The sequence below is a fragment of the Balaenoptera musculus genome, chromosome 2, assembly GCF_009873245.2.
Source record: "Balaenoptera musculus isolate JJ_BM4_2016_0621 chromosome 2, mBalMus1.pri.v3, whole genome shotgun sequence".
Lineage (NCBI taxonomy): Eukaryota > Metazoa > Chordata > Mammalia > Artiodactyla > Balaenopteridae > Balaenoptera > Balaenoptera musculus.
The window spans coordinates 58209100-58224293 of record NC_045786.1 but is presented as its reverse complement, the minus strand read 5'-3'; the positions used below and the strand labels follow the sequence as shown (position 1 = coordinate 58224293).

Below are 15194 nucleotides of genomic sequence, written 5' to 3'. Positions count from 1 at the left end.
GCACACATGGAACATTCTTCAGGATAGATCACATGTTAGGTCACAAAACAAGTCAACAATTTTAAGATGACTGATACCATACCAAGTATATTTTCTGACCACAATGGAATGAAAATAGAAATTAATAGCAGAAAGAAAACTGGAAAATTTACAAATATGTGGAAATTAAACAAATTCATGAAAAAAACAGTGAATCAAAGAATGAAATTAGAAGAGAAATTATATAGTATCTTTGAGACAAAATATAACATACAAAAACTTACGAGATGCTTAAAGGCAGTGCTAAGAGGGAAGTTCATAGCAATAAGTGCCTGCATTAAAAAGGAAGAAAGATCTCAAACAAACAACTTTATACCTCAAGAAACTAGAAAAAGAAAAGCTAAGCCCAGAGTTAGCAGAGGGAAGGAAATAATTAAGATTAAAGCAAACTGACATAAAAACAGACACATAGACCAATGGAACAGAATAGAGAGCTCAGAAGTAAACCCACAAATATACAGTCAACTAAGATTTGACAAGGCATCAAAAATATACAAAGGAAAAGGTGGTCTCTTCAATAAATGCTGTTGGGTAATAGTAAATGCTGTTGGGAAATGGTGGATATCCACATGCAAAAGAATGAGATTGGACCTTATCTTACACCAGGGGTCCCCAACCCCTGGAACCAGGCCACACAGCAGGAGGTGAGTGGCGAGCAAATGAGCAAAGCTTCATCTGCAACTCCCCATCGCTCGCATTACCGTCTGAACCATCACACACACACTGCCCCTGCGCCCCTGTCCGTGGAAAAACTGTCTTCCACAAAACTGGTCCCTGGTACCAAAAAGGTTGGGGACCATACACAAAAATTACACAATACACAAAAATTAACTCCAAATGGACTTAAAACTTAAATGTAAGACCTGAAACCATAAACTCCTAAAAGGAAACATGAAGAGAAAGCTCCTTGACATTAGTCCTGGCAAGAATTTTTTGGGGGGGATATGATGCCAAAAGTACAACAAAAGCAAAAATAAACAAGTGACACTACATCAAACTAAACGGCTTCTGTACAGCAAATGAAACAATCAACAAAATGAAAAGGCAAACTTCAGAGTGGGAGAAAATATTTGAAACTTATATATCTGATGAAGGGTTAATATCCAAAATACATAATATCCAAAAATCAAAAACACAGAACGTAGCAAGTATTGGCAAGAATTTGGAGAAATTGGAACCCTTGTGCACTGCTGGTGGAAATGTAAAATGGTGCAGCTGCTTTGGAGAACAGTAATGGCAGTTCCTCAAGAAATTAAAAATAGAACTACCATATGGGATTACTTCTTGGTATTTACCCAAAAAGAATTGAAATTAGAATCTCAAATAGATACTTGCACTCTCATGTTCACTGTAGCATTATTCATAGTAACTAAGAGGGGGAGATAACCTAAATGTCCATTGACAAATGAGTGGATAAAGAAAATGTATGTACCTACACTGGAATATTGGTTAGCCATAAAAAGGAAGGAAATCCTGCCATATGCTACAACATGGATGAACCTTATGAAATAAGCCAGTCACAGAAGGGCAAATACTGCATGATTTCACTTACGTGAGATATCTAAAGTAGTCAAACTCATTAAACTGAAAGTCGAATGGTGATTTCCAGGAGCTGGAGTGAGGGGAAGTGGGAAGTTACTGTTCAGTGGGTATTGAGTTTCAGTCATGCAAGATGAAAAAGTTCTAGAGATCTGTTTTACAACCATGTGCATATAGTTAATTAGACTGTAATGTATACTTAAAATTGTTAGACGGTAAATTTATGTTACGTGTTTATTACCATAAAAAAAGACCAGTATAGGCTTCCCTGGTGGCGCAGTGGTTGAGAATCTGCCTGCCAATGCGGGGGACACGGGTTCGAGCCCTGCTCTGGGAAGATCCCACATGCCGCAGAGCAACTAGGCCTGTGAGCCACAGCTACTGAGCCTGCGCGTCTGGAGCTTGTGCTCTGCAACAAGAGAGGCCGCGACAGTGAGAGGCCCGCGCACCGTGATGAAGAGTGGCCCCCACTCGCCGCAACTAGAGAAAGCCCTCGCACAGAAACCCAACTCGCACAGAAGACCCAACACAGCCAAAAATAAATAAATAAATATTAAAAAAAAAAAAAGACCAGTACAAGTACTACTGAGTGCTGTGAAAATAGATCGATAGACTTTTAATGTTGAACAAGTTCTAAATAGTCCATGTTACAGATTAGTAAATTGAGACGTGGCAAAGAGATCATACAACTACCTAGTGATAGAACCATGACCTGGATGCTAGTCTCCTGAGTCCCTGTCCAGGACATCCCTTCCTATAACCTAAATTGATGTGTCCTCACTTTATTGAGTTGACAAATGAGATGAAGTAACATTTTTGTGACTTTAATTTTATACATGTTTAATATTGTCACCTGGGTAAGATACACTGAAGAAGCATTTAATTAAAAGATTTATAATTTCTTGATGTTTCATTGCACTTTAAAAGGTATTACATATTTTATTAGCATTCTTATTTTTAATTCATAGTAACCTGTTCCTCATGGAATATTTAAAGAATACTCTTATAAATTGTGTGTATATATTTTCTGGAGCCAAGGAAACTGTTAATTGAAAAGTGATGTACAAACCTTAAATAATTGATATGGTACTGTTGGATCAAAGAGACTGTTGGTGAGCACTTCAGAATGTGACAAGAAAGCCCTGTGTACAAACAAAGAAAATATAAGTGCAACCTTAGAGCAAGGGGATCATTTTTCACTGAGTCATGTGCAGAGCTATGCAGGTGCCTATTTCATTTTCATTACAGCAGCAAAGGCCTGGAATTGGCCATTCACCACATTGTTTTCTTTGTACCAAGGAGCCAGAACATGGACTTAATAGTTAATTACAGGGAGCAGAAATCCTTCAACTCTCTACTGGTAATATTGCTCTTCCTGATGCCACTTGCATCTTGTTTCTCCTTTCCTCACTATGTGGCACTTGCTCAGCATGTCAAGGACACCCTACCCTTTTCTTCATCAATAATGTGAACTCTGTGTCTAGTAGGCTATATAGCTTATTGATACAGAGTATATCAGAAACAGAGAGGAGGCCTTCATAGTATCTTGTCTAGTCCAGTCCTCCTTGTTTTACATGAGGACAAAGGAACTCAAAAAAGGAGAAGGATGGGAGATGTTTAGGGTGGGTATTTGCCGAAAGTTTCACAGCCTGTTACCAATAGAACTGGGATTCAAATTCAGGTCTCCAAAATCCCAACCTAACCTTCTTTCTACTATATTACATGACACACCGCTGATATAAGTTTGGTGAGAACAGTTAAAGGATATTGTAACTGATGTAGAACTTTACCCTCAAAGCTACATTCAAAATTGACCTAGTGAAAGAATATGGGTCAGATTATAACTCTAATTGCTCTTCTACTGCAGTCATATGAAATAGTATCATCATCATTATTATTACTGTCACCTAGAATCATTAGTTGACTGCTTGAGTGAGAAATTGACACATCCAGCATCATAGTGGAGATTTTATCACACTGCTTTCAAATGGTAGGTAAAGCAGACAGAATTGTTAAATATGTACAAAGCTGAATAAAACAATTCACAAACTTGGTTTAATGCACATAGATAGAACCGTATGGCAATATTAGAGAATATATATTTTATATAAGCACACATGGGAAATTTATAAGAATTGACTACACACTAGGCCATAAAGCAAGTCTTAACATATTTGAAAGAATCAGTATCATACAGATGATCCAGTACTGCTTCAGATATTATTGAATAAGCTCCTACCAGACTGACCCTCCTGCAGATGACAAGTATAATCTCTGGGTAAAGTATGAAAAAAACCTACCTGAAGGTACTAGAGACCAATCAAAAGCAGACAAATTCTGATTGGAATAGACACTTGGAAGAAGGGAACAGCATTGAGTGAGTTTCCTGGTTTTATGGCTTTTAGCCTGAGGGCAGGCCACAGTTGGTACCACATGGGATGACTAGAACTACTGTAGAAAATCCTCAATTCTTCTGGCCTAAAGAACCAGAAGACAGAATCTGGGGCAAAGACAACTGCTAGAATGTAAGGATGATATTCAAAAAGAGAGCCAGAAAGGAGGATCCCCTAAATTATTTATAAATATCTGAATGACCCTGGTACCATATATGTGTGGGACAGACTCCAAGTGCCTCAGCTAAAGACAAACTGAACTGAGATTTCAGCTGCTATCCAAGAATAGAGTTTTGCAGTTGAATCCAAAAAAGTCATATGCCTGCTTTTTTAAAAGAATCAAACTGAAAAATACAGTAACTGAATTTAAAAATTCACTAAATGAATTAATGAGAGGGAATGATGAAAATAGAAAAATCAACATTAGACAAACACCACAGTAATTTGCCGAAAGTTTCACAGCCTGTTACCAATAGAACTGGGATTCAAATTCAGGTCTCCTGAATTTCAATTATTCAATTATTGCAGGAGAGAATCATCAATGGATGCAAAACTTAGTGAGTAAAAGTATGACGAGAAACAGGATATTTTCGAAGTTTCAAAATAACTCCACACGAGATACTTTGAATTACAAAGAAGGAAAATAGAAACTTTACAATAAAGAAATTTGGCAGATATTACCTTAACTATGTGATCAAAGCTAACGTCACCAGAAACAGAACATATCAACATCATTTACCCTCTAATATTATATACTTAGAAGCTCACACTATCACTTCTGTGGTACTCTTGCCAAAAATGCCATCTAAATATGAGAAAATATCAGACAAAATCCAAATTGAGGACAGTCTACAGGATAGCTTATGAAATGCAAAGACTGAAAAACTCACAGAGACTAGAGAGATGTGACAACTAAATTCAGTGTGGGATTCTGGATTGGATCCTGAAGCCGAAAAAAAGGACGTTAGTGAGAAAACTGGCAAAATTCTAATGAGGTCTGTAGTTTAGTTCATTGTTTTGTATCAGTGTTAATTTTCTGGTTTTGGTAATTGTGCTATAGTTATATGTAGGGTGTTAACATTAGGGAAGGCTGAGAGAAGTGTAAAATTATTTACAAAATAAGTATACGTTTTTAAAAAACAATTCACTAGTGGGCTTAACAGCAGAATGGAGGTAACAGAAGAAATATTATTGAACTTAAAGTTATATGAATAGGAATTAACCAGTCTGAAGAATGTGTGTGGTAGAGGGAATGGGGAACAAAAACAGAGAAAAAGAACAGAGCCTTAGGGACTTGTGGGACAATATCAAACAGTGTAATATATATTGGATATCCAGAAGAAAAACAGAGAATGAAGCATTAAAATATTTTAGAAAGAATAATGTCTAAATTTTTTCCAAATTTGGTAAAAGTCATAAATATATAGATTCAATCAGAAGTTCAGCAAACCTCCAAAAGGATAAATACAAAGATAATCATGCCTAAGTAAATCATAGTCAAACTGATAAAAACCAAGTATAATAAAAAGAGAAAATGTCGAAAGTTGCCACACTGCATACAGGCAAATAATGATTCAGATAGTGTCTGACATCTGTCTCATCAGAGGCCAGAGACAGTGAGCATCTTTAAAATGCTAGAAGAAGAAAAAATTCAATCCAGAATTTCTATATCCAGCAAAAAAAATCCTTCAAGAATAAAGGTGAAATAAATACAGTTGACATTTTAAAATATATGCCTAAGACAATTAGTTGACAACAGATTTGCACTACTAGAAATGCTAAAGTTCTTCAGACTGAAGGAAAATGATACCCAATGAAAATTGCTATCTTTAGGAAGGAAAAAATGAAGAACACTGGAAACGAAGATTTGTTTCCTCTTTGTTTCTTTAACAAAATTTAAAAATACATGTTATGGTTTAAACCAAAAATTTTAGCACTGTCTTATAAGGCTATAACATGTTTAGGTGTACTGCATATGATAACTATAGTATAAAGGATGGGGAGGACAGAAAACCTATAAGGTTACAAAGTTTCTGAATTTTATACAAAGTGGTATGAACTTAACTCTAAGTAAACTAGGAAAAGTTAAGATTGTATATTATAATCCCTTAAAGCAGCTACTAGCAAAATAGCTTAGAAGCTAATATGTAAATTAAAATGGAATTCTGTAATATATCTAAATATTCCAAAACACAGTGAGACAAACAGAAAACAATAAAACAGCAAATCTAACCCAAATATATCAATAATTATATTAAACAAAATGTGCAAAACTTTCCTTGAAAAAGTTACAAGGCATAAATTGTCAAAAAGGGTAAAAACCAAGACCCAACTAAATGCTACCTATATGAGATGTACTTAAATATAAAAACACAGACCTATATAAATATAAGTTGAAAACAAAATAAAACAAAAAGCTAGAATAGCTACATTCATATCAAACGAAGAGGAGTTTAATATATAACAGTATTAGAAGATATAAAGAGCAACATTGCAAATTGATAAAAGGTTAACCAATAGGAAAATATAGCAATCATAAATATGTATGTACTTAATAACAGCTTCAAAATACAGGAAGCAAATATTAACAAAGAGAAAAATAAATAATTCCATTCTCATAGATGGATATTCAGCACCTTCCTTCAGCAACTGATAAAATAACTTGACTAAAAAAAAAGTCAGTAAAAATATAGATGATACCACCTAGATCTAATTGATATTTATACATCACTACACCCAGCAACTGCAGAATACGCACATTCTTTTCTAGCATACATAGTGTGTTCAAGATTGACTATATGCTGGGCCATAAAACAATCTTAGTAAATTTAAAGAAACTGAAAGTATATTCTCTGACCACAATGGAATAAAATTAGAAATCAATAATATACCTACAAAATCACAAGGGAAATTAGAAAATAATTTGAATTGATGATAATGAAAATATAGCATATCCCCAAAAAACAATACTTAAGGGGAAGTTTGTAGTTTTTAATAGAAGTATTCTGCAACCAATTTGCTCTGAATGTAATGCAATTAAGATGGAAATCGATAACAAAAAGATAAACATCCATATACATTTAGAAATTTAGAGACTTAAACTCAGGAGTCATACAGTAAGTCACAAATTTTTGAACTTAAAATAGGACAATAATGAAAATACTACGTATCAAAATTTGGGGGGATGCAATAAAGCAAAACTGTAAAATATATATATTTAAATGCTTATATTTGAAAAGAATAAAGTGTATGGATAAGTAGTTGGGTATTTCACTTAAGAATCTTAGAAAAAGAACAGCCAAATTGACCTAGAGAGAAAACAAGGGAAATTATAATAGGTAGTTAGAAAACAAACATTGGAGAATATCAACAAAGCAAAAATTAGTTATTCATAAAATCTAATATAGTAGGCAAGCCTCTGCCAAACTTGATCACGAAAAAAACGAAGAGACACAAATAATATAAGGAATATAAAGAATTATCTGCAGCTTGAAGAGGAATTAAAAAGAGAATACTTCAAACAACTTTATACCAGTGCATTTAAAATTTTAAATTAATTTAACAAATTCCTAGAAAATTATAACTCAACAAACCAACTCAAGAAGAAATAGAAAGCCTGAAATTTTCTCTAACCATTAAAGAAATTGAATTGGTTATTCACAGTCTTTCCACAAAGAAATCACAAGCCTAGATGATCTTATAGCCAACTTCTATCAAACATTCAAGGAAGAGATCATTTCAATCTTAAACTATTCCAGAAAGAGAAAAAGTGGAACTTCTTCCCAATGCATTCTTTGAGACCAGTACAACCTTGTTAACAAAACCAAACAAGAAAAAAAAAAATGCAGGCCAGTTTCTCTCATGAACCAAAGCAAAAATTCTAAAAATATTAGTAAATTAAATTCACTAATTAATTTTTTCAAATATTATTTTTATAAAGTGTGAAAACAAGGGAAACTAAAAATTATATTCTTTAGGAACACATACGTATGTGATTTAAAAAACTTTATTAAGCAAGGAAATGACAAACACAAAATTTGTGATAGTGGTTACTTAAGTATAGAGGCATGGAGTGGGATAGCAGAAGAACCAAAAGAGTTTAAATCTGTTGGTATTGTTCTAGTTAAGTTATTAAATTTTTAATGGACTAAAGCCACAATCTTAGTCTTCTTGGAATTTACAGTCTTGTGGATAGTTCAGTTCAAACAAGCAAACAGACAAATGCGATATAATATTGTAAGGGTTATGATGAGTCAAGACAGGGTGCTGAGATATTCAAGAGTCGGGGGAAGTTCCTAGAGGAGCTTATCTAAACTGAGAACTGATTGATAAGTAATTTAATCATTATCTAAGGAAATGAGAAAAAATATCAACCTTAGTAAGCTTACAGCCCAAGTAAAGGCAGAGGGAAAAGGAGTGAGTGCTAAGCGGTGAGAGCTCCAGCTGGACTTAAGCCAGGTTCAGTTTAAGACAGATACTGACTTAACAGTGAAATGACATGGCCTTAGCTTTTACCCTACAGAAGCTTGCTTATTTCTCAGGTTTCAAATGTGAGGAAAGAATACATTTATTGTACTTCTACATTTTTTAAAATAATGGCCTATGTTTTAAATAGATACAAATGGTAATTGATCTGTCAGTTTAAGCAGGAGGACCTATATCTCAAATTCTGTTCCAAATATCACTCTGCCTTTTTTTAACCAGTGAAAGAGAAATATTTACTTTTTTATGAAATACTTATGCTGTACCCATTTCTTTAAAAAAATGAATATGTGATGAGGAATAGGATATTTACCTAGTTTCAAAGTACATTCCTACCAAGTTGTTATTAATTACAAAATAAAAGTGACTTTGAAAAAAAAAAAAGTGACTTTGTAGTGGGAAAACCTGGTACACACCACCTTAGGTGATCAAAGTGAACATTATCAGTAGTGCAACAAATCAAAATTGTCTGTCACCTGATAGGCTGCAATGAGAAGAACACAGTATCACTACTATGATATTCCTGCCAAAGATGCATAATCTGAATCTAATCGTGAGGAAACATCAGACATACCCAAATTGTGGGACCTTCTTCAAAATAACCTGTAATCTTCAAAAGTCTCAAAATCATGAAAGTTCAAGGAGTCACTGAGGAATTTTCTAGATGGGTAGGAACAAGACATGACAACTAGGTGCAGCATGATTCTGAACTATACTTGCAACTTTTCTGAAGTTTGACATTTTATACACATACAAACACACACATACATATATATACATATATATAGATTTTAAAGCAGTACAGAAATAAAAGTTCTAGACTCCCGGAATTTGGTAATTTGGTAAGAGTTATGTGGTTTCCATCAGCTACATGCATTCACCTCAGGAACTGAAATACTTGGTAATTTAAATACCAGGACTTATTTATTAGGGCTTAAATATGGCCTTGAACTTAAAAAGATTTCTTTATTGGAAAAATGATTGTTTTTATGAAAGGAAAGTGAAGCTTTCATTGTAGACTGTATATCTATAGCTATATAGTTGAAACATGTTTTAAAATACCTGCAGAGGAATTTTTAAAACAACTATTTAACTCATGTTTTGAAAATTCCTTAAAGGGAGTGACAGCTATTCAATGTACATTTTGAACACGCTATGTTGTCATTTAACATAGAGATTCAGGAAAATGGGTGATCCCAGTACTCAGACTGGAACCTGTAGTATTTAGCTGCAGGGAGAAAACTACTGGAAATGAAAAGCACAAAGGCCATCATCAACAATTGCAAGGGAATAGTTCTATTTCTTTATGTCTAACAAACTTCACAGCTTTTGTTTGGGAGGAAGAAGAGAGACTAGGAAGAGAAGCCTGAAATAAGCCTAGCAAGGGTGAGAATCATACACATGCACATTTGTACACATACTCAGAAAGCAGAAAGATGAGAGAAAATGGAAGAGACTAAAAGGAAGACAAGAGTGGGACCCAAGAAGAGAAGGAAACAGACAAGAGGAGGGCTCGGGAGGGCAATATAGAATGGAGAGAAAAAGAGACTACTAGTGGGTCAGGTGTGGAAGATGGGCAGAAATTAGAAGGGTGAATATAGATGAACTCTGTTTAGGCCTTTTCCAGCACCCTATAATAATTCAGTCTCTCTTCTTGCCCTTCTGAAGCTTGCATCCCAACATCTTCATGTTTGTACTTAGACATAGCAGGGCATCAAGCAGAAGGCCTTCTGGTGTTTCTAGTAAATGAAAGAGAACAGTAATACCAGACATTAAAATGGTCATACACACAGCTAAGTTCCTGTTTCTATGCCCTTTCCCAGTCCTCTTGGGGTTTTATGCGATACTGGAAATAGACTAAAAGCATTCTTTATGGTGGGCCTCTGCTCTTGCTCAGTTCATTCTCATCACCTATGAAAGCAGTCTGTTTAGAGAGGAAAAGCAGCAATATTTGGTCTCATTAACACCTCTGACCGCAGCAAATGAGAGTCTTAATGTAGACCACACTTCAGTATGTAGTTTTGTTCCTTAAAAGATAACTTGCTTTCTCTTGAATCTTGACAATATAATTTAACAAATCCTGTTGTTTTAAAAAGTGTGGTTTAAGTTTTGCAGTTTCTTACAAACATATACTAGCCCTACATCCCATCAATGTCACTCCTTGTTGTTTACCCAAGAAAAATGAAAACATTTCTTCACAAAAATGACTTGTACAAGAATGACCTTAGCAACCTTATTCATAAATAACTAAAATCCCTAAACAACACACATATCCACCCACAGGTGATATGGTAAACAAACTGTGGTATATCCATACAATGGAATAATATTTAGCAATAAAAAGGAATGGACTGATGATACACTCAACAGCATGGATGAATTATTCAGAATTCAGGGAAGCATTATTCAAAGTAAAATTAAAAAAAGCCAGATTCAAAAGTCCACCTACTATATGATTCCAGTTATTTGAAATTCTAGAAAATGCAAAATAATCTATGATACACAAAGCAGATCAGTGGTTGCCTAGAGCCCTGGGGGTGGAGGAGAACATTGACTTCAAAGGAGCACGAGGGAACTTTTGGGGGTGTTGAAGATGTTCTCTACCTTGATGGTTCTTATACAGGTGCATAGATTTGTCAAAACTTACTGACTTACCAACATCAGATATTACAATGTAGATATATTCTATATATTAAAATACTTGCCCATCTGCTAAACTGAAATGGAATCTCACTAGTGTTTTAGATAAATTTAGATAATTTAGTAAGATTGCATATTTTTGCATATATTTATTGGTCATTTGTATATCTTCACATCCTTTATCCATGTTAATTGAGTTGTCTTCTTAAATTCTGTTCACACATTAAAATTTTTATTTATTATCTTTATATATGTTTATTCCTGTTTTATAGATTTGTTGCTAACATTTTCTCCTAGCTTCTGGTGTCTCCTTTTCCTTTAAATTTTGTTTATACTGTCTTTTTTGGTATAGAAGTTACTCATTCTATGTAATCAAATACATTAATATTTTCCTTCAAGGATATTGGATGTCATGGTATGCTTGGGCAAACACTCTTCCCCAAATGTTTAAAAAGCAAAACTTTAAAATTTTCTCAGAAAAAAAACTTGCTGCAAGTTACACTTAAAATAGGTGCAGTTTGCAATAAAATTTATTTTTGAAACGTGCTTTTACAGATGTAGCAAAATGATATCAGTTGGTGAATCTAGGTAGAGTATAGTTCATTGTTTAATATTCTTTGGCTTTTCTAACAGCTTGATGTTTTTCAAAACAAAAAATTGGGGGAAATGTGCTTTTGTTATATGCAGAAGGGCCTTTGGCTTTTGGCATTGTAAGATGAGTGAAATTTAATTTTTGCCCTAGATTTAGAAAGGGAAAAGTACTGTCTAAAAGGCAGCAATGTAAAGACACTGATTAGATTATTGAAGGACTACACCATCTTCTTATGCTTTTATATCGATTATCTCTTTTTTTTTCTTGAAATGAATAACATAGAGGGAATGGCTATTGATTTTCTTTCCTCCTATTTTAAGTGTACATAATTTATTCCATCTATTTGTGTGCCGTCTTTAGGCAAGAATATGTTATACTAGGCATCACAAGGAATGCAGAGACAATACGGTGTGGAGCTTGCTCTCAAGAACATTATCGTCTAGCACGAAGGTCAGCAAACTAGGACATACAAACAATCACCTATTTGTAAATAAAGTTTTATTGGAATACAGCCACACTCGTTTGTTACATATGGCTGTTTTCTCCCTATAATGGTAGAGTTTAGTAGTTGTGATGGAGACTGTATGACTGCAAAGCATAAAATATTTACTATCTAGCCCTTTATAGAAAAAGTTTGCCATCCTCTGGTCTAGTAAAATAAGACATGAATGCCAAAGCAAAGAGTGGCATAGCAAAGTAAAGATTGGGTGCTCTGAGAGGTCAGAGGACGGAGCGATTCCTTCCTAACAGGAAGGTTGGAGAAGGCTTCATTGAGGAAGTTTTGTTGGAAGCTGAACCTAAGTAGGAATTAAGCAGGTGGGAACAGAGTGGTAAGTGGTTGGAGCAGGAAGCATGGAAGGAAAACTTTGCATATGCTCTTGAAAATCACCAGGTAGAGAGAAAAGAATGTCTAATTTAGCAACCTTCGACCCACTTGTCAACAAATCATAAAGTATCAAGAACTGTAAAGAACTTGAAAGATTCTCTCATACAACCCTTTCAAGTTTCAGGTGAGGCCACAGACTTAAAAAGGTTAAATAACTCATGCAAGGTCACAAAGTTAGTGGGGGAGCTATACTAAAATCCATTGCTTTTGCTTCCACACCTTGTGTTGGGCACATTGAGGCATTTAAACCAACATTTACCTAATTGATCTGACCTGCCTTCCTGAAGTACCTTTCTAGGGCAAGAAGTCTCATCTAAGGTGTGGGAATGCAGATCAGACTGTCTAAAAGACTTTTTTCAAATCATATGTACTCTCCCTTCCTTTGAGGTTTACTGTGTGCAATGAGAAATGTCAATGGGGATTTGCTTCCCAAGTGAAAGTTGTGAAAGAGGAAGACCAAAACCTTTTTTTAAATTGTGCATTTCACATACAGTTTGATAGATATTTCATAGGTATTTTTAGAAGAACAAATAAATGACATAATTTTGAAAACTACTTATTGTTGCCTATAATTAACTTGGGAAAATGTGGCTTCTGTGTTACATCAGATTACCCATCCTGAGACTAGCACTTTTGTATTTTTCTCTGTTTCATTCCTGCATTTGTTTTTGACCAAGTTGCCAAAGATTAAGCTATCATTTGTAAAATGCCAGCATCATCAGCTTTATTGTATTGCTATCATTAGGCATCCTTGTATTTCCAGTAGAAAAGAAATGACAGCTCACTGGCTTCTGGTCATACTTACCACCCCTGTGTGTCACACCCAGGCATCTTAAAGAGCTGTCTGCATCCACTCTTTTCACTTCCACACTACACATTCACTTTCTACCCACTGTAGTTTGGCTTTTTCTCCCACCATTTCACTCAGAGTGCTTTCACCAAGATCACCAGTGACTTCCACGTTAAAAATCTCCCTTCCTTTGGTTTGTGTAAAATCTCCCTCTGGACTTTCCTCATAGAGGACCATTCTGCAAATGTTGATGTTTCCCAGGATTCCCTTTTGAGTTTTTCTCCTCCTCCCCCTCAAGCTGTACAGTCTTCATGGACAGTTCTATGTTTATGACTTCAACTGTTGTCCACACACTGACGATCCCAAATCAGCATCTCCATACCCAGTACCTGAAACTTAGCATGCCCAAAACTGGGCCTGTCCTCCCCCTTTACCTCCCACCTATCCTGGTAAATAACACTACCATCTATGTCAGAAACCTAGGAAATGTTTTAAAATCATACCTCCCTTCGCTCCTCTTCCTCCCCATTCACCAAATATGCAGTTAATCAGATTACTCTACAATCCCCATCATCTCTCATTTGTAGCAATATAATAGGCTTCTTCCCTGCCTTTAGTTTTAATCCCTTCCATAACACCACATTACGACAAGAGTCCTATTTCTGAAATGAATCCTTCATTGGCTTACCCATCACCTTCAAGATTAAGAACCAAAATCCTTAATGAAGCATACCAGGCCTGTGTGATCTGGCAGTCTCATTTCCTGTTGCTCTAGCCACACCCATAAACCCGCAGCTCCCTAAATGTCCGCACTCTTTCAGGCCATCATTCATGTTGTGTCCTTTTGTGTACTGTACTGCCCCACACCACCGAGACCCCAGCAAGCTAAGTTCTTCTCTCCCTGTGAGACTCAGCCCAGGAGCTACGTCCTCCGCACAGTGTTCCTTGTGCCAGTCCTCGCAGTGCCATGAGTTTACTTCCAGGGTTGTACTTGTTACATGGAATTCTAATTACAGTTTACTTACCTACGAACTTTTGAGAGCAGGACTGTGTCTTTATCTTCGCCCATTGAGCTTATCACAGAGCTTAGGACGTAGTATTGGAAAAATGTTTGATAAATGAATGAAACAGTGTTGTAAGCTAATGTGCTTTAGAGAATTATACTGTCATTTCAAATATAGTTGAAATGTGAACGATATACATTTCCTTTTTCATGTGAATTTGTCTACTTCATGATCTACATATAACTATTTCTTTAAACTAAAGGGATTCCTCCACAACTGAATCTCCTTCCTATAAAGTAGATAGCATGGCTCAGTGATTATCCATAACACCTCTCTCCTCACAACTTCTATTTAAACCTATCTAAAGAGATTAAACCAAAATTCAGCTCCCGTTTCTATATGTGAAAAATGTAAAAATACCTATGAGAAAATAGTCTGTACATGTATTTCCCTAAACTTCTACCTTTAAAACTTTCATTCAGAGGTGCATTGCAGCTTTTACGGAATGTGAAACTTATCTTTTGGGTAGCTGTTACAGTGGAATACAGTGTTTAAATGATTCATTAGCTTTGGATGAAGCCTGAAATTTCATTTACCTAATCATGGTCGCTTGTCGAAGTACTCTGAAAAGTGGTAATAAAAATTCCCTCACACTTGTTTAGTGCTTTCTAATTTTCAAGCACTTTCACATGTCATCTTGATTAATCCTCACTACAGTATAGTAAAGTAGTTTTAAGGCCCAGGCTTAGCAGTGAGACTGCCTGGATTGAAATCCTGACTCTGCCATAATATAACCTCTCTAAACCCTAGCTTTCTTGTCTGAAAAAGG

General features: G+C 35.3%; 1 protein-coding gene across 3 annotated transcripts in view; it reads left to right on the top strand.

The window, feature by feature from the left end:
- The window catches only part of SCAPER (S-phase cyclin A associated protein in the ER), a 475492-nt gene that overhangs the window by 356607 nt on the left and 103691 nt on the right, over positions 1-15194 (top strand). Inside the window, exon 26 of one of the 3 annotated variants that reach the window (XM_036843856.1) lies at positions 12046-12135. The exons of the other annotated variants lie outside the window; for them this stretch is intronic. Within the exon in view, the coding sequence (XP_036699751.1) occupies positions 12046-12135 (90 nt within the window). The remainder of the gene's footprint in view (positions 1-12045; positions 12136-15194) is intronic. 3 annotated transcript variants of the gene reach the window in all.